At 42.0% G+C, this 23,350-nt stretch overlaps 1 protein-coding gene, 1 long non-coding RNA gene and 1 pseudogene across 2 annotated transcripts in view; 2 read left to right on the top strand and 1 right to left on the bottom strand.

Moving 5' to 3' along the window:
• The window catches only part of LOC129483182 (uncharacterized), a 48,576-nt gene that overhangs the window by 14,812 nt on the left and 10,414 nt on the right, over window positions 1–23,350 (top strand). The window contains exons 5-6 of the mRNA XM_063640384.1: window positions 12,128–12,233; window positions 14,942–15,039. Coding sequence (XP_063496454.1) covers window positions 12,128–12,233; window positions 14,942–15,039 — 204 coding nt within the window. The remainder of the gene's footprint in view (window positions 1–12,127; window positions 12,234–14,941; window positions 15,040–23,350) is intronic.
• Window positions 949–6,032, top strand: LOC134736806 (uncharacterized). The gene is made up of 2 exons (XR_010121127.1): window positions 949–4,778; window positions 5,729–6,032. It is a non-coding gene; the product is annotated as an uncharacterized lncRNA (long non-coding RNA).
• On the bottom strand, window positions 16,399–17,960 carry LOC129483181 (pantothenate kinase 3-like; annotated as a pseudogene).

Below are 23,350 nucleotides of genomic sequence, written 5' to 3'. Positions count from 1 at the left end.
GCATTACAGTAAGCTGAAACCAAAATTGAGACATGATTGTTTTATGTTTGTTGCTATTATCTTTGAACTTTTTTTTTTTTTAAGAGACAAGGTCTTGCTATGTTGCCCAACTGGCCTCAAACTCCTGAGCTCAAAGTGATCTTCCCACGTCATGCTCCTCCCTTATCACGTCACTATAGGCACACACCACTGCCCCTGGTTTATTTTGAACAGTTCTTTAATTTTTAGGATATTGTTTCAAGTTACTGTCCTTATTGGCAATTTTCCCACCAGTGACCCCTGTACCTTGTTCCCAGCTCCCTCTGCTATGACCAGGCAACTTTCAGTTGCTGAGCTGAGGCTTTAGAACTTATATACTGCTTAAAAACAGGAAACGGAGAAATTGATTTCCATCTCTCTTTTGTAGTTTACCCCTCTACTCTCAAGTAATATTCGTATTTGTGATACATTCTTTAAAAATAAAAGTAAAGAACCTTAAAGTTCTTGGCTCCCTGTTTCATTTTGGTTACCTTAAGATTTTTTCTAAAGTGATTCTCCCTTCACTTACACCACTGAATTTTTTAAATGTATGATAGAATAAATATATTTTTTTTACCAATAATGAGAAAATACATGGTTTCCCCTTACAGAATTTCAAAATTGTTTCCGGAGAGCTCATTTGTTAGGTTTATGTATCTATTTCTGAGGATTAAACTACAATAAGGCAATAATATAGTAAACTTCTCTGTCATGCCCTTACGTTGAGTAGTATGTTTGTGTTAAATGTCAAAAAAATTGATGTAAGCTGTTTTGCATTTCCCCTCCTTGTTTTTACCCCCCAAGTTCCGGTGAAATATTTTTTGAAAAGACTGGGCTTAGTGGAAATACATGTGGTCTTTTTTTTTCTTACAGTTGAACATGGTGAACATTGTTATTTTACAATTCTAAGAAATACTTTGATAAGGTAAGTGCAAGCAATGATGGAAATAGCGTAAGATTTTCTTTCCCTAGATAAGAGTTGGACAGATTTACTTTTTGCCTTCTATAAATGTAGCTAATTTAAATTTATATCGTCAGTCTAGCAATGAAGTAGACATTACATGTAGATGATTCTTTCTCCAAGGTTTTGAAGTCATGAGCAAAAGTTACAAAATAATTTGTGTGTCTAGGGATACATAGGAAAATTAGTCTCTGTACTTTATCATTATACTTTCTATTGAGATTTAATACTGAAATAACTATGGAAAGTGAAATAGAGGAGACTCTTACTGTAAAAACGTGTGAAAACTATATAAGGGAAGGCTAGTTTTTGAGTCAAAAGCTAGAATTTGAATGTTAAAAGTTGCACAGCCTGGTAGCTGGTGAGTAGGGCACATTTTATGTACTGGAACATAGCAAACAAAATCAGTCTTCCTACCAGGTGAGAAAAAAAATCCCTAAATTGTGTCTTGCACACCTGCTGAAAAAGAGATGGAAAGCCTATGGGAACAGGACACTTAGGCCATCCTGATTAGAGGACCAGGACTAGTAAAGAGGATCTCTTACTAATGAATTAGAAAAGCAGCAGCAGAGAGGAAATCATGAAGAAATAGTGTAATAGGACCAGAGATGTTAGTAGGTAAGGAACAGAAAGGGCATCAAAATAATCCTCAGTGTTTTCATGTTGAGACACATTCCTTCCTCTCCCTACCTCACTCCTCATTTCCCACTTCTCTCTCTTGCTTCTCTATATCTTTAACACATACTCTCTTTATCGTTTAGCTTTAGATGTCTGTCTTAAGTTGATATCTATTCATTTTCCTACCTCTACCCACTTTCCCAAAACATAAGAATCTCTTTAGCTGTGTAAAGAAAGGTAGTAACATAAATCTGGATAATAATTGGAAATTGTGGAACAAGAAGAAGGTCATTCTCTCAAGTGAGAAGTGAGGGGGAAATTTTAAGAGAGTCAAACTGCTACCTTAAGAAATACAGTAGAGATGAGAGTGAATTTTGAAATTAAAGAAATTGGCATGTAATTGATCTTTATTTTCAAAGGAGCAGGTGTTTTTGGTAGGAACTACATGATAGGATTGATTCAGCAGTTGGGGTTACCAGGCCTCAATTAGTAGAGAAGAGCAAATGCAAATGCGTGAGAAGGTCATCCTCTGGGTTTTCAGAATACAACTTCAGGCTCTATTATGAACTATTCCCTTCCTCTTCCATTCTTAAGGTGTGACTTCAAAAGAATAACTATGAATAATATAATCTGCTATGACAGTATATAAGTAGAGAATGTTTAATAAATCCTAATTGCCATTGCATTCCTCTTGTTTTTAAATCTTCTATGGTACTTGCCCAGTGCTTGCCACGGTGGTTTTCTATAACTTTCTCTTGTGTATTTTAAAAGTATACAATCAATAATTTCCTACATACCTAAAACGCCGTAGAGGGGAAATCTAGTTACTGAGCCAGAGGCTACTTTATTGAGGAGTCTCGCTCTGTTTCCCAGGCTGGAGTGCAGTGGCATGATTTTGGCTCACTGCAACTTCCACCTCCCGGGTTCAAGCAATTCTCCTGCCTCAGCCTCCCTAGTAGCTGGGATTACAGGTGTGCACCACCACACCTGGCTAATTTTTGTATTTTTAGTAGAGATGAGATTTCACCATGTTGGCCAGGCTGGTCTCAAACTCCTGACCTCAAGTGAGCCACCTGCCTTGGCCTCCCACAGTACTGGGATTACAGGCATGAGCTGCCACGCCCACCCGGCCCAGAGGCTACTTTGAATATTCGAAAGTTCACAGCCTGGCAGCTAGTGAGGGGCCTCCCTAGTGTAAGCATTCCAGAGCAAACTGACCATGCCTGCAGGAAGAATTAATACAGCAGACCAGCAAGACTTATGCCTAAAAATTCTAAAGTTATATATTATTAAAAAGAAGTATATTTAATTTAGCTCATGTCTTTATGACAAAGGCATCTAGTGGATATTTAATAAATACTTGGAAGGAAATACAATACCAGTATTGCAGATAGATGTCTGTAAATCCCAAGTAATTGAAATTTTGCAGGTCAAAGGAATAGTGTTTTCTTCTAAGAAAGAGGCAAGATCAAAGAAGTTTTTGCTAATTAAGAGACTTACTCCAGGTAAATCAAGGAAGACAACAGAAAGAAGGAAAACTATACAAATATTTTTGGGGTGTGGAGATGGGTGTTTCAGAAATGAAATAGGGAAACAAAGCAAGAGGAGAAGAGAGTTACGGTATCAGCGATGGGAAATGGAAGAGACAAATTCCTGAAACTGTGGGGAAAGTGTATTGCTAATTACCAAATTATTGTGAGAATGGAGGAGTGGGTTGAATCATAAAAGGATAAAGCATATTTAATTAAATGGAAATCAAGACTTTTATAACCTGGAAAAATCAGAATTATGTAGTCATATAGAAGTGAAAGTGATTTTAGTGAAAGGGAAAATCATTATCTAAAATGTTAGATGACACTAACAAAAATAGCTTAACAGTTAGTAAATTCACCTTACTTTTATTTTACACATTCATGCAAACATTTCATGTAATTATTCTTCCTTAGAACCTTTAATGATTTTTCAGTGATGCATGTAGTATATAATAATTAAAATTAGGCCAGGCTCAGTGGCTCACACCCGAAATCCCAGCGCTTTGGGAGGCCAAGATGGGAGAATTGCTTCAGCTCAGGAGTTCAAGACTGGCCTGAGCAACATGGCGAAACCTCATCTCTACTAAAAATACAAAAAAATAGTTGGGCGTGTTGGTGCATGCCTGTAGTCTCAGCTACTCAGGAGGCTGAGGCGGGAAGATGGTTTGAGCATGAAAGGCAGAGGTTGTAGTGAGCTAAGATTGTACCACTGCACTCCATCCAGCCTGGGCGACAAAGTGAGACCCTGTATCAAAAAAAAATGAAAAAAATATCGGAGGAACCCACCCCCAATATTTCAACATAGGTTTTTTTCTGTTTTCCGTGTCAGCCAGCTGAGAAAGAAAGAGAAAGAGTACTAAGAGAGGAATTTTACAGCCAGGCCACCAGAGGTGACATGACATATCGGTAGGACTGTGATGCCCACCCAAGCCTCAAAACCAGCAAGTTTTTATTAAGGATTTCAAAAGCGGAGGGGGTATACGAACAGGGTGTAGGTAGGTACAAAGATCACATGCTTCAAAGGTCAAAAAACATAACAAAGTTCACATGCTTCTGAGGAAACAGGACAAAGGGCAAAATGCAGAACTTCTGATAAGGGTCTATGTTCAGTGGTGCACCTATTGTCTTGATAAACATCTTAAACAACAGAAAACAGGGTTTGAAAGCAGTTCTGACCACAAATTTAACAGGGTGGAGTTTCCCAATCGTAGTAAGCCTGAGGGTACTGCAGGAGACCAGGGCATCTCAGTCCTTATCTCAACCACATAGGACAGACATTCCCAGAACGGCTGTTTATAGACTTCCCCCCCAGGAATGCATTCCTTTCCCAGAGTATTAATATCAGTATTCCTTGCTAGGAAAAGAATTTAGCGATATCTTCCCTACTTGCACATCTGTTTGTAGGCTCTCTGCAAGAAGAAAAATATGGTTCTTTTTGCCCAACCCCGCAGGCAGTCAGGCCTTATGGTTGTCTTCCCTTCTTCCCTAAAAATCGCTGTTATTCTGTTCTTTTTCAAGGTGCACTGATTTCATACTGTTCAAACACATATGTTTTACAGTCAATCTTTACAGTTAACACAGTTATCACAGTGGTCCTGAGGTGATGTACATCCTCAGCATATGAAGATAACAGGATTAAGAGATTACAGGTGTAGCAGATTATGAAAGTATTATTTGGGAATTGATAAATGTTCATATTAAAATAAAATCTTCACAATTTATGTTTCTCTGCCACGGCTCCAGCTAGTCCTTCAGTTTGGTGTCCTTGACTTCTCACAACAAACTCCCAAGAAATCCTATGCACTCAAGATACCTTTTAGGGTTTCCAGTGGTGTATGGTTTCAAAACTGCTGTTCTTTCTGTACTTACTTCCTGTTGAATTAAAGTGTCTTTGAGAGGCAAGAGAGTATGTTGTTCGTTCCTAGTCCACCAGCCTATCAGGCTGGCATGATAGATACACTCTATGAGGCTGACGGGCCCTTACTTCATTCTTTTGTCCAGTGAAAATGTCTATAACCAGCATCCAGGAGGGATACTGTCTGTGAAAACTGCTTAGCTGAGGACTGGCTGTGTGTGTGCCTCCAGACCAATCATATGTTTGTTTTGAGATACATTTTTCGGAGAAAGGTAATACACACATGCCATGTATTTTCTTTTTGTTTCATACTTTTTATTCTTTAATTTCCTGGTGTCCATTGGTTCTCTCCAGGCAATCGGTGGCATGTTAGCCACAGTGGACACTGCACAGGAGAGCAAGGGGTGGGAGATTAGGGTGCTGCAAGCAGAATAATAAATTTCAGGCCCAACCTTATGTCTGTTGAATCAGAACTGCTGAGTATGGGGCTCAGGCTCCCATGTTTGAATAAGCCCTCAAGTGACTCTGATGCTAAAGTTTGCAAAGCACTGCTCTAGAAGTTTCAGGAGGTCCCAGAGTCAGGCACCTGCTGAGGAAGAAGAGTTGTTCCTGGGATTCCCTGCCTATTCTCAATCAAAAACTCAAACTTAGGAAAGCCAGAGAGGTTTGTATTCACCTTATGTCAGGGGTGGGGTTGGATTTACCATTTCTTTGACTCCTTCAATATTTTAGGTAACTTTTCAGGTCACACAAAACAGACTGATTTTCCTGTGGAAGACCTCACAGGAGTTCTCTTGAACCAGGAGACTGTTTTGAGCTGAAATACCTGGAGCCCTCTCAAGCTATTGGGCCTTTCAATTTGAAACCCAGGTTTGGACGATTGTAAGCCCTATGGCAGAGACTGTAATTTTCTCTTCACCCTCAGGGTGGGGACTCACCCTCAGGGTTGGGAGTGACTGCTGTCTCTCAAGCCCCCACCAATTACACCATGTTCTGGTTGTTAAAATCCAGTGTATGCATGAAATGTAATAAAAGTATCTTTGCAGCACTAAGCAGAGTGTTCCTTGTTGTGAGCAGACAATTCCTCTTCCTCCTTGGAAAAAAATCTCTATCCACTTTCTACATTTTCACGTTTGTCTCTTCCTCTACACACACCTCAGCTGCTGCTTTATTTCCACATGTCTCATGTAAGGATCTTTTTTTATGTGGTAACCTTGGCTTTTCCCACTGTTCATGCTTCCACGAGTTGGATGTAGGCAATATAGGAGCCCACTGCAAAAGTGTAGGTGATACTGTCCAGAAAGAAACCTGAATTTCAGAGGCTTGCTGATGTGGAAGAAAGCCAAGATATTAGACTCGTAGAGCTTCACTCTGCTAGGTAGGTTGAAATCTGGACACCGTGACTTCCATAAAAACAAGATAGTACTTCTGAAAACCATCTGAAGTTTAAAATATACTGGGACTGCCTTACCTTTCTTGTTTTTCATAAGTTGTATTCCAAGCTTGAAAAGCTAAAACAAAGGCAAAGAACACTTCCTATCTGTAACAAAGGTGCTTAAGCAGGAGGGTGGTCTCTCTTCCCGGTTCAACACTCCCTCATGAACAGTAGGGATTGGAAATAGGCGGTTTCTCTGTCGTTTCCTCGGAAGCCACCAATACCACTTGTCTGTACCAAAACTCAAGGGTACCTGTGCTCCCCAGTGCCCCAGCCAGTAAAGGAGCTGTGACGCGTTCTCAACGCCGCGACTTCCTTGAGCAAAACGGGGGAGATCTTGCGGGAAAGTGTTTTCAGCTCACTTCTACAGGGAATGAGCCCTCTCGTTTATCGCGGACACTGAGGAAAGGCAGCGATGGGCTTCGGGGCTGCGCTCAGCCTCCCGGCCCACCCAGATCCTCTGGCAGCCTCCGGCGCTCGCCCATTTTGCTTGTCCTCCGCCTTTGCTGCCACTGCGGCAGGTGCATACCCCACCACGTCCCTGCTTCCCTCTCGAGCTCTTTTCGCAGGTGGTCCTCATTGTCCTCTCCGTCCATTGTTTCTTGAGTGTCAGAACTGGAACCACAGCATCCCCAAGATGAAATCCATGCTGGGTTTTGTGACCACGGTGCTGGCCCAGGCTCCAGCAAGGGTAAGGACTGGCAGCAGCCCACACTCCTGGGTCTTCATTTCTAAGAGTTGAGAATTCCACTTTCTCACCTCCTCACCTGGATCTAAATCCCCCGAGGCGGTACTGACCCTTCTGTTTTAGTATCCATCTACGTTACTCTTGATGGAAGAGCACAGTCCTTGAAGGAAGAGGGAAAAGAAATTTGAGAAGGGGGAATTCAAAAGCTTTTTTAGTTTGAAATTATTTCAAGCCTACAGAAAAGTTGCAAAAATAACACAAAGAACTACCATACCCATGTTACTCAGGTTTAGCAATTCCCAATATTTTGCCACAATGATTCTCCTCTCTCTTTACGCCTAAACACACATACAATGATTTTTCTCATGGACTTTATTATGTATTTATTTATTTATTTATTTATTTATTTATTGAGACGGGTCTCACCCTGTTGTCCAGGCTGGAGTGCAGTGGTGCAATCTTGGCTCACTGCAACCTCTGCCTCCCGGGTTCAAGTGATTTTCTTGCCTCTGCTTCCCAAGTAGCTGGGATTATAGGCATGCGCCACCACGCCAGGACAGTCTTTGTATTTTTAGTAGAGACCGGGCTTCACCATATTGGCCAGGCAGGTCTGGAACTCCTAACCTCAGATGATCCGCCCGCCTAGGTCTCCCAAAGTGCTGGGATTACAGGCGTGAGCCATCCCGGCGCTTCTGGGTTCTTTTAAATCATCTCCATCATTCTGGCACAGCAAGATATCTTAGGTTCATCTTGTAGTTTCCCTGGCAAAGTCCTGCTGGAGTCACTGTAGTTAACACTAGTAGCTACTTTCTATTAGTATCTCTGGTTCCTTTTAGTAGAGAATGGTATTTAAAAATCAAAATATAGAGTTATCTTGCTCATTGTTTCTGAGGTATTTCTTCCAGGCTCAGTTAGCAGACAGATCTGTAGGGAAAATGTACTTTTTTTTTTTTTTGAAACAGAGTCTCACTCAGTACCCCAGGCTGGAGTGCAGTGGTGCGATCTTGGCTCGTTGCAACATCCGCCTCCCAAATTCAAGTGATTATCCTGCCTCAGCCTCCTGAATAGCTGGGACTACAGGCGTGGCCACCACACCCGATAATTTTTGTATTTTTAGTAGAGACGGGGTTTCGCCATGTTGGCAAGGGTGTTCTCGATTCCTGACCTGAAGTGATCCACACGTCTCTCAGCCTCCCAAAGTGCTGAGATTGTAAGCGTGAGCCACCGTGCCTGGCCTATACAATTACATATGTATAATTTCTTACTGATGCCTCCAATTCCCATAAACACCAACAGGACTATTCTTTACCTTCTTGCTCTTACAGTGACAGCCTGCTTAGTCTCACAGTGACAGCCTGCTTACTCTCACACACTCATTTTCCCAATCCTAAAATTCTCACAAAATCTCAGAATTCCTACAGCCTTAGTTGTACAAAAAATAACCCTCATACATAGAGTTTAAGATTTGTTTCCTCTTTTTGTACTTACAATTAGAACAACGAACTGTGTAAATATTTTCTTAAACCAGTTCTTTCAATGGGGTTATGTTATTCTTTCACAATGCAGTTTTAATTTGCCTCTATTTGTATTGAATTTTAGGATATTTTCACACACACTTGAGTCAGTTTTATTTTTTGACTATGTGAGACTAACATGCTTCCAAGAGTCAAAAGAATACATGTGCAGGATTGTTACATGGGTATATTGCATGATGCTGGGGTTGGGGTGGGATTAATCCCATCACCCGGGTAGTGAGCATAGTATCCAATAGTTAGCTTTTCAAGGCTTTCCCCTTCCTGGCTACTCCCTAGTAGTCCCCGGTGTTTACTGTTTCCATCTTTTGTGTCCAGTTTTAATAATATATGTAAATCGCCTTGTATAACAAAAAAAATTATTTTAAGTAATCCATCTTAAAATTATGTGAGTTATTTTATATTAAAAATTGATATTTCATCTTTGAAATCTGGTATGTATTTTATACTTACAACACATCTTACCTTGGACTGGACAATTTCAAGCATTCAATAGCCAATGTGGTAATGGTAACCATATTGGACAGTGCAGATTTAAAAAGATACTTTATATATTTTTAGGTTTTCAAAACTGAGTATGTATGACATGAGGGTGTTTTGTCTTCAAAATTAAATGTTTAATTCCTCAGAAGAATGCTGTGTTAAATGAGCTCATCCTACAGGTTATACGCAAAAAAAAAAAAAAAAAGTGTTTCCATCATGTTGGTAGATAGTCTGAAGATAGATATGGATATTTAGTTATTTTAAGTTCCCCCTTTTATGTGGCAAACAAAAAAGCATACTTTCTTATTGTGAATTCCCAAGAATCTGATAGACAGGCAGGATTCTCTGGGTGTGACATGACATAAGGATGAAGGAGTGTTTCTGCAAACTGTCCTAATATTGCTTTACAGCATCAAAGAGTCAAGATAATCCTCCCCAGCATTTACATGCACACGCACACAGACACAGGCAGACACACACACACATGAATACACATCAATTTTGTGTGTAAAGCTTCTCTAGTCTCTCCTTCAGTGAAACCTATTACTCAGTGTTTCCTACTTTTATTCTAGAAATCCCATCAGCCAACTGAAAAGTCTGGCATATGACATGCAATCTGCCATTTTTAAAATGGATCAATGTTATTTTATTAACATTGGCAAAGGCTCATATGTTGGCAAACAAGAATGAGAAAGAGTTAACAGTCACTAGAAATTTGGTTCCGGGAAATGGGTTTTCTTCTCATCTTATATAGTTCAAAGAATCCGGTCTCAACGTGATAAGTCCCAAGATTCGAGAACTATTTAGGAGCAAACTTGTTTGTTGCCTGCAAATATCACGAATAGATTTGTAATTCTCATATCTCAAAGTATACTTTTTAGTCTTTATCCACCTCCATGTGATGTGTCTCCTACTACTAATGCTTACAAATCCCAGGCTGGAGACGGAGTTAATTGCCTAAGTTCTCTGTAGTATCTTCACAAGCGTGCCCCAGAGATATTTTAAATTTAGCGTGAGCCAAACTAACTCATATTCTCCATCTTTCAATCGTTCTCCCATTCCTAAAAGTTGTTAAAACCTCCCCTTTTCTGTACCTGCTTGTCTTTGGCAATAGCATGTTTGTTTTTCTGAACTACTCTTCAATCCTGTTTCTATTTATCTTTCGTCTTACTCTCATAATTCAACCCTCCTCTCCACCCCCAAAGCTGTTTTTCATTTATGCCTTATGAATTCCCTCCCGTCTCCTTTTCTCTCTCTCTCCCCTTTCCTTCCTTCCCTCCTTCCCTCCCTCCCTCTCTCTTTCTTCTTCCTTCCTTCCCTCTTTCCCTTCCTCCCTCCCTCACTCCCTTACTCCCACTTTGTCTTGCTTGCTTGCTTGCTTTTCTCACTACGTTGTCCAGGCTCCAGGGTAGTAGCACAATCATAGCTCCCTACAACCACCAACTCCCAAGCTCAAGTGATCCTCGTGCCCCAGCCTCTGGAATAGCTGCGAGTACAGGCCTAAGACACCATGCCAGCTAGGGACCCTTATGAAAAAATGCTGAGTGCACCGCTCTCAGGTTTTGTTCTGATTATGGCTTTCCTCCATCAAATCTTACCCTTGATATTCTGATTGAGAAAACAACAAATATTAAGCATTTTAGGCAGGGAAAGGCTGAATTTCAATGGCTTTGTGTCATATCTGGAAGAAATCAAAAGAAACAGAAACCAGAACTTGATTCTTGCCAAGCATAATAGAAGGAGACCCTAAGAACTCAACGTCTTGAATCCACAGTGGAAACTTCTTGTGGTTATTATCTGACACTTTTCTAATCTTTTTTCATTTCAAGTCCTACACAGTATTCTAAAGAATCTGTATCCCCCATTAGTTCCAAATATCTCCTGCTCAGAGTAGCTCTCCATGCTCTATAGTTCTGACCGCTACTACCAGCATGCTCACAGAGAGTCTCAGGAAATGAAAGTTACCTCCTGAAAATTATTACAAAGAGGCCTTTTAGGAAGGAGGTGTAGTTCAGTGGTAGAGCGGATGCTTTCATGTGTGAGGCCTCGGGTTTGATCCCCGGCACCTCCAAGTGATGGTTTTACTCTGGCAGTTCTCTGCCTCCTCACATTTTTCTATCCGATTTCTGCACTTATAGAGAGTAAAAATGTACTCCAATGCATTGCCTTGAACTATCCCCAACCTCTATGCTGTGAGCCTCAACATCACATAAGGCGATTGCGACAGCAGAAGGAAGACAAAAAAGTAACGAGGGGGAAAGAAGAATGGGATCACAACTGGGGTCTCTTGACCCCAAACAAAAGCGTGCACAGGAGGTTTACGTTCGCTCCCTTTTTTTTTTTTTTTTTTTGAGACGGAGTTTTGCTCTCGTTGCCAAGGCTAGAGTGCAGTGGCGCAATCTCGGCTCACTGCAACCTCTGCCTTCCATTTTTAAGCGATTCTCCTGCCTCAGCCAGCCAAGCAGCTGGGATTACAGGCGTTCACCACCACGCCCAGCTAATTTTTTTGTATTTTTAGTAGAGACGGGGTTTCACCATGTTGGTCAGGCTGATCTCGAACTGCTGACCTCATGATCCACCCGCCTCAGCCTCCCAAAGTGCTAGGATTACAGGCATGAACCACGTGCCAGGCCCTCCATTTTGTACAATGGTTAAAGAGACGCAAAGACGAAGAAGGGAGGAAAATGCCCGTGGGCATCTTTTTTTCTTTTTAGTTATTTTTGTTTTCTAGGCAAAAGAGCAGAGTGAAAGCATCTGTCTGCTGATTTCTCCACCAGTCTCTCCCTGTCGACCTGCACAGGGACACAAGTGCGATCCAATACAGAGACAAGGACTTCTGTGGCTCTCTAGTCGCTTGAGATGGGAGTGGCAGGACGCTGGATGGCCGAAGACTGTCGGGGAATTAGAGGCCTTCAACATGCGAGAAGCAGAAACCAATACGGATCAACATTCCCTACGGATATTCCATAAGACTGATTCATATTCATATTCCTGTATTTCCTCAGTCACTCCAATATTGCCTGGGAACTTCTGGTGTCAGCAAACTGAGACCCCATATGAAAAAAACAGGAAAAGGTTTTGTCACAATGGAAAATACATGCAGAGTAAAAGGTAAGTAGATCACAGTTGTGTTGGGCACTTCCTCTGGTCGAAAAAACCAAACAAACATTTCATGTTCTTTCTCGATCCATCTGATGATAACTGTTTTGAGATACATTTTTTGGAAGAAGGTTAATACACACATGCCATGTATTTTCTTTTTGTTTCATACTTTTTCTTCTTTAATTTCCTGGTAGCCATTGGTTCTCTCCAGGCAAATGGTGGCATATTAGCCACAGTGGACACTGCACAGGAGAGCAAGGGGTGGGGGATTAGCGTGCTGCAAGCAGAATAATAAATTTCAGACCCAACCTTAGGTCTGTTCAATCAGAACTGCTGAGTATGGGGCTCAGGCTCATGTGTTTAAATAAGCCCTCAAGTGACTCTGATGCTAAAGTTTGCAAAGCACTGCTCTAGAAGTTTCAGGAGGTCCCGGGGTCACGCACCTGCTGAAGGGGAAGAGTTGTTCCTGGGGTTCCTTGCCTATTCTCAATCAAAAACTTAAACCACCGAGGAAAGCCAGTGAGGTTTGTAGTTGCATTATGTCAGGAGTGGGGTTGGATTTACCATCTCTTTGTTTTTGTTTTGTTTTGTTTTTTTGAGAGGGAGTCTTACTCTGTCACCCAGGATGGAGTGCAGTGTTGCAATCTCGGCTCATTGCAACCTCTGTTTCCTGGGTTCAAGCGATTCTCCTGCCTCAGTCTCCTGAGTAGCTGGGGTAACAGGCGCCTTCCACCATGCCCAGCTAATACAAAAATTGTATTTTTAGTATTTGTACTAAAATATTGAAAATACTAAAATTGTATTTTTAGTAGAGACGGGGTTTTGACATGTTGGTCAGGCTGGTCTCAAACTCCTGACCTCAAGTGATCTGCCCACCTCAGCCTCCCAAAGTGCTGTAATTACAGGCATGAGCCATCACTCCTGGAAAGGAGACCCTTCTTAAGAAAATGCTAAATGAGTTTCTCTGTGTCTCTCCCAATGTCAGTTTTTGCCAACAAATCTTTTCAAATCTTGTTGAGCAAAAAAAACCACAAAATATTTAGCCAGGGAAAACCTTACTTTTAATATCCTTGCCTCCTAGGGTAAGATATTTCTGAAGGAAATCAGAAACGCCCCAAATCAAGACTTGATTCTTATAACTCATAAGAGAAGACTGAAGCTTTAACAATTAATCTGCTTAGAACTGCAATGTAAACTGCACGCAGCTGTTACCTGATTTTTATTTCCACTACTTTTCTTCCATCACAAGCCCTATGCAGAAAAAAAATTGGTAAGTCCATCTTTTACAGTTAACACGAATAACAAATCATGAAGGATTCAAGGCTTCAGAAAATCAAAGTGCTCTCAGTGAAGAGTTAGGTGTGTAGCTTAGTGATGACCAAGTGCTGGCCAAGGGAAAACCATTTCTTGTTTTCTGCTTTGTTTTAACCAAACTTTAGTCGGGCCCCTAAACTGCTTCCGTTCTTCTACTCTTCTCCTTGCAGGCTCCTGAACTCTGCTTGCCCAAGCCTGGGTAAGCACTAAAAAGCAGACCCAGCCCCTTATCTGCTTATTCTCTTTGGCTGACCACAAGGGAGACACTCGGTGTCAGACCCTGCTAGTCCTATCCCCCTTGCTTGCCCTATTTCCTTTAAAATTTTGCTAAAGTTTTGCTTAGCCCTCCCTACCTATAAAGGAAAAGCGTAGGCCGGCATGGTGGGATCACCCCTGTAATCGCAGCACTTTAGGAAGGCAAGGCGAGGGGATCACGAGGTCAGGAGTTAGAGACCAGCCTGACCAACATGGTGAAACCCCGTCTCTACTAAAAATACAAAAGTTAGCCAGGCGTGGTGTTGCGTCTGTAATCCCAGCTACTCAGGAGGCTGAGTCAGGAGAATCGCTTGAACCCAGGAGGCAGAGGCTGCAGTGAGCCAAGATCGTGCCATTGCACTCCAGCCTGGGTGACAGAGCAAGACTCCATCTCAAAAAAAAAAAAAAAGGAAAAGAAAAGAAAAGCATTTTCTGTTTGATTTTGAGATGCATAGATTGCTGAGTGCTCTCCTATTGCAATAGTCTTTCTTTTGACGTTGTCTCTTCTTATTTTAGCTTGGATTTTTCTGTATATGACAGTGATAGAGGAGCTTGTGTTTTGCATTTTTGAGGCCCTGGGTTCAACTCTGTGTACTTTTATTTTTTACTTTTCTCTGACTCACTCCTCAAATCCACTCCTCAAAGAACTATGATTCAACTCTTCCAATTTTCTTTCTTTCATTTCTTCTCTCTCCTCCATTCTCTCTTTCTTCCTCTCTTTCTCTCTCTTTTTTCTTTCTTTTTATCTCATTTCTTGATCAAATAAAAATTAAAAACAAGCCTGGTGCAGTGGCGCACGCCTGTAATCCCAGCACTTTGGGAGGCAGAGGCAGGTGGATGAACTGAGGTCAGAAGTTCGAGACTAGCCTGACCAACAAAGTGAAACCCTGTCTCTACTAAATACAAATAATTAGCTGAGCGTGGTGTCACATGCATGTAATCCCAGCTACTTGGGAGGCTGAGGCAGGAGAATTGCTTAAACTCAGGAGGCAGTGGTTGCAGTGAGCCGAGATTGCACCATTGCATTCCAACCTGGGCAACAAGAGGGAATAAACTCCGTCTCAAAAAATAAAAAAAATAAAAAAAAATAAAGACAGGACCCAATTAGTTGCCTTTAATGCTCTCCTATTTGCATTTCCTGTTTCCAGCCTCAGCATCACCCAAAGGAAATGACACAGCAGGAGAGAGAAGGAGGAAGAGAAGAACCAGCTTTACAAGATCTCTGGATCATGTTTCCATGCCAACTGTAAAATTCTTTGCCTTGCCCTAGATCCAAAAGATTTTCTTCCATGTTTTTTCCCAAAAGTTTTATACTTTTACGTTTTATGTTTACATCCTTGATCCATTTTGAGTTCATTTTTGTATAAGGCATAATGTTGACATTCTTTTCATTTTTTTATTAAAAAATTTTTTGTTGATAGCTGGGTGTGGTGGAAGGTGCCTGTAATCCCAGCTACTCGGGAGGCTGCGGCAGGAGAATCACTTGAAACCGGGAGGTGGCAGAGATTGCAGTGAGCCGAAATCACACCATTGCACTCCAGCCTGGGCGACAAAGCAAGACTCCGTCTCAAAAACAAAAAAAAACAAAATTTTGAGACAGAGTCTTGTTCTGTAGTCCAGGCTGGAGTGCAGTGGTAGTATCACTGCTCACTGCAGTCTCAACATCTAGGGACCAAGTGACCCTCCCACCTCAGCCTCCCTGAGTATCTGGAACCACAGGCGCAAGCCCACTGTGACCAGCTTTGTTTTTTTTTCTTTTTTTTTTGGAAGAGTCAGGATCACCCTTTGTTGCTCAGGCTGATCTGCAACTCCTGGGCTCAAGCAATCCTCCCACCTCAGTCTTCCAAAGTGTTGTTGAGGCTACAGACATGAGCCAGGGGGCTCAGACTTGCTTCCTGCCTTTCTTATACAATGATGAAAGCATACAACAATGTAATACAATAGTCTTGAAGTCAAGTTGACTGTTTCTTCCCCTTATATTTTTATTCTTAATGATTATTTTAGCTATTCTAATTCCTTTAACTTCCTACATAAATTTTAGAATAAAAATCTTGCTTGGATTTTGATAAGAATTTCATTGAACCTATGTGTCAGTTTGAGAAGAACTGCCATCTTTACCATGCTGAGTTTTGCAAACTGTTAACACTGTACATCTCTCCATTTATTTAGTTTTTTTTTGTATTTTTGGTTTTTTTAAACTTATTTCTTCAGCGTTGTGTACATTACGTAGTGTAAGTTTCTTTTTTTTTAACAGAGTCTTGCTTTATCACCCAGGCTGGAGTGCAATGGTGCAGTTCGGCTCACTGCAATCTCTGCTTCCCGGGTTCAAGCAATTCTCCCGCCTCAGCCTCCTGAATAGCTGAGATTACAGGCATCTGCCATCATACCTGGCTAAGTTTTGTATTTCTGTAGAAATGGGGTTTCACCATGTTGACCAGGCTGGTCTTGAACTCCTGACCTCAGGTGATCCACCTGCCTCGGCCTCCCAAAGTATTGGGATTACAGGCTGTAGGCACCACGCCCGCCTTACATTGCATTGTGTCTTTTTCAGCATTATTCAGATTTTGTTAGATTTACGTCTAAGTATTTCCTTTTCGTCAGAGATTTTACAGTTACTGTCTTTTTAAAATTATTTTTTTTCACGTTACTAAATTCTCTCCCTTAATATGGCAACATTCAGCAGCTTATGTTACTCTTTTATCCTTTCGTTGCCAGTGACAAACAATGCAGTAATAATGCCTCTGGTTTCAGTTCCTCTTGGATGACATTTATTAGCTGAGAGAGAGACCTGGTGCTTTAGCTGAAATTTGGCAGCCCAAGAAGTGCACTAACTGCTCCAAAGTATCCCTCATGTTCTAGAAACAAGGCTTTCAGTTGACCTTTTGACCAAAAATCCGGTGCATATGCCAAAAGTTTCATTGACAGGGTATTGACACATAAAATATTTCTAACAAAGACAACTCTGTTTATTTTCTCATTAACAGCACACATTCGTGCCACAGAACCAAAGTTATTGGTGATAGTAACTAAAGTAGCTCTTGCCAGATCTTCTTTACTAACAGATTCTCGCTTCTCCTTATAAATCATATTCCTAAAACTAGATGCTACAGCCCAACCTGGCAAAGCAAATCTTTCATAATCTCCTCCAGGAATATCATGGGCCAGCTTGTCAGCTTGTGTGCTGTCACCTTTGGAATGCCATTTCAAGAGCCTCTTCAAAACTTTCACAGCCAGTCAATAAACTACATAAACCCAGAAAGGTACCCTCTCCAAGGCTTGTCCCAGTCATTCGTTTATAGATGTCTTTGGAATGGACTGCTAAAATACTGACTCATGAGCAAATGTTCACTACAAGCAGTGGGTAAGGATCATCCAGGTTAAAAGGCATCTTTTGGCATTGCTGAGGTTCTGCGGCATTAGCTAAACAATAGCACTCCGCATGTCCATTGAAACCAACAGTCTATATACAGCAAGCCCTTTACAAGGCAGTCAAGTTCATCCAGTTTGTGCAGGTGAAGGTTTCCAATTGCGTGAAAATCTTTTTCAAACTTGTAGGCACCACCTCCTGCAGCACATAGCACCGTTTGCAATGTTGAGAAGTTTTTATCTCTTCCCATCTGGATAAAAGTAGGCAGGTCCTGGGTTGGAAACCTGATAAAGTACAAGTTCCCTCTTCGACCAAAAAGTTCAATCTTTCAGTTCAAGGTGTACATCCCTAATGCCGGTGGATCCATATGCTACATTAGAAATCAAATATTCTCTAATACTTTTTAAACTCTCAACTTCTTCTTGTTCTTCCTCTGCTGTGATAGCAATAGGTTCAAAGTACGAGAGTTTTACTAGAGATCCCCCAATGTCCATGCCAAACCATGGGAGAGAGGGTTTCTTGACATCTTTGATCTTCATGGCCTCAGCCCGAGGGGCAAGGGACGGCCTCGGGTCCGGAGCACTGAGAGCAGAGGCTGCAACTCCGGAGGTGGCTGGGCCGCTAGGTGAGGCCCAGCGGGTTCTTCCCCTCAGGCTGGGCGGGGCGGCAGTGCCTGAGGGGATGCCCGGCCCACATGGCGGTCCCCCACCCCCGCGAGGGGCGGGTGGGACGGAGCAAGCTTGGGAAGGCCGACTACCTGGTGGCTCCGGCCCCCGCCCACACACAAACACGCAGCCACTCCAAACAAAAGGCCCCGGTCCCAGGAGCCGCCACCGCCGCCCTAAAAAATGTATTTTTTAAATTATGTTTACTTGACACATAATGATTGCACATATTTGTGAGGCACAGAGAGGTGTTTTGATGCATACAATGTATAATAATTAAATACGGGGAATTAGCAAATCCATCGCCTCATATAGTTCTCATTTCTTTGCATTGAGAATATTCCAAATTTTCTCTTCTAGCTATTAGGAAATACAGGGTATTACATTTTAAATTTCACTCTCCGCATGTTCATTGCCGTTATTTGGAGATATAATTTATTTCTGTAGACTTTTATCCTGTGACCTTGCTGTATTACGTTTTTAGTTCTAAGAGGTCTCCTCCTCTCCCCCCATAGAGGTTTTTGTTTGTTTTTTTATTTGTGTTTGGTGAGACAGGGTCTCATTCTTCGCCGAGGCTGGAGTGCAGTGGTGCCATCTCTGCTCACTGCAACCTCCGTCTCCCGGGTTTAAGTGATTCTTATGTTTCACCCTTCCAAGTAGCTGAGATTACAGGCATGCGTCACCATGGTTGGTTAATTTTTGACTTTTTAATAGAGACAGGGTTTTGCCATGTTGGCCATGGCTGGTCTGGAACTCCTGGCCTCAAATGATCCGCCCACCTCAGCCTCCAAAAGTGCTGGGATTACAGGCGTGGGCCACCGCGCCCAGCCTCCCTTATGCTTTTGATGTCGTCTGAGTCTACAGTGATCTCCTCTTTTTATTCCTGATGTTGGTAAACTGTGTCATCTCTCTGCTGAAAATTTCTATCTTGCTAGAGTTCTTCTTTTATTGATCCTTGAAAGGAACTAGCTTTTTGTTTGTTTTTCTATTTTTTGTGTGTGTGCGTGTGTTCCATTTCATTGATTTCTGCTTATATTTTTTATTATTTCCTTTCTTCTATTTGCTTTGGGTTATTTTGCTCTTTTTCCCACCTGGTTTCTTCAAGTAAAAGTTTAGAGGACTGATTTGGGACTTTTTTCTTTTCTAATGTGTGCACTTAGTGCTGTATATTTCTCTCTCAGCACTCCTTTAGGATGTCTTGGAATTTTTAATATATTGTATTTTCAGTTTTATTCAGGTTAACTTATTTTTTGATGTCTTCTAAGGCTTTCTCTTTGTCTTATGAACTGTTTAGTAGTGTGTTGTTCATTTTCCAAGCATTTGGATATTTTTCTGTCGTCTTTTTGTGACCGATTTTTAGTTTAATTTCATTGTGGTCAGGGATCATACCATATTGGTCAATTCTTTTAAATTTGTTGAGGTTTGTTTTATGGCCCAGGATATGTTTTACCTTAACCTATAATCTGTGTGGATTTGATATGTGTGTTCTGCTCTTCTTGTGTGGACTGTTTTATAAATGTTAACTGAATTCTGGTGGCTGAAGATGATTTTGAGTTTGAGTTTTCAACATTCTTTTTTTTTTTTTTTTTTTTTTTTTTCTGAGATGGAGTCCCACTCTGTTGCCCAGGCTGGAATGCAGTGCTGCAATCTCGGCTCACTGCAAGCTCTGCCTCCTGGTTTCATGCCATTCTCCTGCCTCAGCCTCCTGAGTAGCTGGGACTATAGGCACCCACCACCACGCCTGGCTAATTTTTTTGTATTTTTTTAGTAGAGACTGAGTTTCACCATGTTAGCCAGGTTGATCTTGGTCTCCTGACCTCATGATTCCCCTGCCCCAGGCTCCCAAAGTGCTGGGATTACAGGCGTGAGCCACCACACCCGGCCTAATTCTTCAACATTCTTGCTGATTTTCTGTTTAGTTGTTCTATCAATCATTATGAGAGAAGTTTTGAAGTCTCCAAAGTAATTGTGGATTTGTCTATTTTTTTTAAAGTTAACTGTTTTTTTCTCTTTACATATGTTGCAGCTCTGCTGTTTGGTGGATACATATTTAGGATTGTTATGCCTTCTATTTCTTTCCCTATCTCTGTCTCTTCTTTCTTTTTCTTCTTTATTTATGCAAGAAATAACAAATTTCCTATTACTTTCCCTACCAAAGCAGTCTCTCATCACTTCCTGACTCTGAGAATTAAATTCTGTTTCCTTCAGATGTCCTTAGTTGATTGACTCACAAACAGGGAGTGTAACCAGGAAAATAGAATAAAACACCTATTAGATTTGAATACATACTGAGAAATTTGTATCTTTGTCCCTGCCTGGAAACATTTAAAATGGAATGGGAACCACCTGAGAAGCATATATTGTCCACATCTTGGGATCATTTCCGAACATCTTGCCTCTTCAACCAAACAATCAGCAACAGTGGAATATGCTGAGACCAGCTCAGTCAGGGAGACCGTAACCCAGCGGCAATACAGGAATTAAAGACACACACAGAAATATAGAGGTGTGAAGTGGGAAATCAGGGGTCTCACAGCCTTCAGAGCTGAGAGCCCTGAACAGAGATTTACCTACATATTTATTAACAGCAAACCAGTCATTAGCATTGTTTCTATAGATATTAAATTAACTAAAAGTATACCTTATGGGCAACGAAGGGATGGGCCGAATTAAAGGAATAGGTTGGGCTAGTTAACTGCAGCAGGAGCATGTCCTTAAGGTACAGATAGCTCATGCTATTGTTTGTGGCTAAAGAATGCCTTTAAGGAAGGGGAAGGGGAAGGTGAAGGGCAAGAAAGGACAGGAAGGAAAGAAGGAAGGAAGGAAGGAAGGAAGGAAGGAAGGAAGGAAGGAAGGAAGGAAAGGAGGGAGGGAGGGAAAAGAAAAGAGAAAAGAAAAAGAGCCCATAGGGCACACACACACACTGAACAGAAAGGCCCAAGGACATGAAAGGAGGAGAAACAGGAGTGATACCATGGACATCAAAAGAATCTGGAAGAAGGAAGTGATCAGCAATGTCAAATACCAAAGGCAGGGCAGTGGTCTTTAACTGTCTTCACTAACATATTCTGTAATTTTTTTTAACTATGTATGCTGTGGACACAGAAGACGGGTGATTTCTGCATTTCTGCCTGAGGTACCGGTTTCATCTCACTAGGGAGTGCCTAACAGTGGGTTCAGGACAGTCGGTGAAGCGCACTGTGCGCGAGCCGAAGCAGGGCGAGGCATTGCCTCACTCGGGAAGCGCAAGGGGTCAGGGAGTTCCCTTTCCTAGTCAAAGAAAGGGGAAACAGACGGCACCTGGAATATCGGGTCAGTCCCGTCCTAATACTGCGCTTTTCCAACGGGCCTGGAAAACGGCACACTAGGAGATTGTGTCCCGCACCTGGCTCGGAGGGTCCTATGCCCACAGAGTCTTGCTGATTGCTAGCACAGCAGTCTGAGATCACGCTGCAAGGCGGCAACGAGGCTGGGGGAGGGGCGCCCGCCATTGCCCAGGCTTGCTTAGGTAAACAAAGCAGCCAGGAAGCTCGAACTGGGTGGAGCCCACCACAGCTCAAGGAGGCCTGCCTGCCTCTGTAGGCTCCACCTCTGGGGGCAGGGCACAGACAACCAAAAACTCAGCGAGAACCTCCACAGCCTTAAATGTCCCTGTCTGACTGACAGCTTTGAAGAGAGTAGTGGTTCTCCCAGCACACAGCTGGAGATCTGAGAACGGACAGACTGCCTCCTAAAGTGGGTCCCTCACCCCTGAGCAGCCTAACTGGGAGGCACCCCCCCAAGTAGGGACAGACTGACACCTCATTCAACCGGGTACTCCTCTGAGACAAAACTTTCAGAGGAACTATCAGACAGCTGAATTTGTGGTCTCACAAAAATCCGCTGTTCTGCAGCCACCGGTGCTGACACCCAGCCAAACAGGGTCTGGAGTGGACCTCTAGTAAACTCCAACAGACCTGCAGCTGAGGGTCTTGTCTGGTAGAAGGAAAATTAACAAACAGAAAGGACATCCACACCAAAAACCCATCTGTACATCACCATCATCGAAGACAAAAAGTAGACAAAACCACAAAGATGGGGAAAAAACAGACCAAAAAAACTGGAAACTCTAAAAAACAGAGCACCTCTCCTCCTCCAAAGGAACGCAGTTCCTCACCAGCAACGGAACAAAGCTGGATGGAGGATGACTTTGATGAGTTGAGAGAAGAAGGTTTCAGACGATCAAACTACTCTGAGCTACGAGAGGAAATTCAAAACAATAGCAAAGAAGTTAAAAACTTTGAAAAAAAATTAGAAGAATGGATAACTAGAATAACCAATGGAGAGAAGGGCTTAAAGGAGATGATGGAGCTGAAAGCCAAGTTTCGAGAACTACGCGAAGAATGCAGAAGCCTCAGTAGCAGATGCGATCAACTGGAAGAAAGGGTATCGCTGATAGAAGATGAAATGAATGAAATGAAGAGAGAAGGGAAGTTTAGAGAAAAAAGAATAAAAAGAAATGAACAAAGCCTCCAAGAAATTTGGGACTATGTGAAAAGACCAAACCTATGTCTGATTGGTGTACCTGAAAATGATGGGGAGAATGGAACCAAGTTGGAAAACACTCTGCAAGATATTATCCAGGAGAACTTCCCCAATCTAGCAAGGCAGGCCAGCATTCAGATTCAGGAAATACAGAGAAGGCCACAAAGATACTCCTCGAGAAGGGCAACTCCAAGACACATAATTGTCAGATTCACCAAAGTTGAAATGAAGGAAAAAATGTTAAGGGCAGCCAGAGAGAAAGGTTGGGTTACCCACAAAGGGAAGCCCATCAGACTAACAGCTGATCTCTCAGCAGAAACTCTACAAGCCAGAAGAGAGTGGGGGCCAATATTCAACATTCTTAAAGAAAAGAATTTTCAACCCAGAATTTCCTATCCCGCCAAACTAAGCTTCATAAGTGAAGGAGAAATAAAATACTTTACAGACAAGCAAAGGCTGAGTGATTTTGTCACCACCAGGCCTGCCCTAAAAGAGCTCCTGAAGGAAGCACTAAACATGGAAAGGAACAACCGGTACCAGGCCCTGCAAAAACATGCCAAATTGTAAAGACCATCGAGGCTAGGGAGAAACTATAGCAACTAACGAGCAAAATAACCAACTAACATCATAATGACAGGATCAGATTCACACATAACAATATTCACGTTAAATGTAAATGGGCTAAATGCTCCAATCAAAAGACACAGACTGGCAAACTGGATAAGGAGTCAGGACCCATCAGTGTGCTGTATTCAGGAAACCCATCTCACGTGCAGAGACACACATAGACTCAAAATAAAGGGATGGAGGAAGATCTATCAAGCAACTGGAAAACAAAAAAAGGCAGGGGTTGCAATCCTAGTCTCTGATAAAATAGACTTTAAACCAACAAAGATCAAAAGAGACAAAGAAGGCCATTACATAACGGTAAAGGGATCAATTCAACAAGAAGAGCTAACTCTCCTAAATATATATGCACCCAACACAGGAGCACCCAGATT

Source organism: Symphalangus syndactylus, chromosome 5 (genome assembly GCF_028878055.3).
Source record: "Symphalangus syndactylus isolate Jambi chromosome 5, NHGRI_mSymSyn1-v2.1_pri, whole genome shotgun sequence".
In the NCBI taxonomy this organism is placed as follows: Eukaryota; Metazoa; Chordata; class Mammalia; order Primates; family Hylobatidae; genus Symphalangus; species Symphalangus syndactylus.
This window is presented reverse-complemented; position numbering and strand designations above follow the sequence as displayed.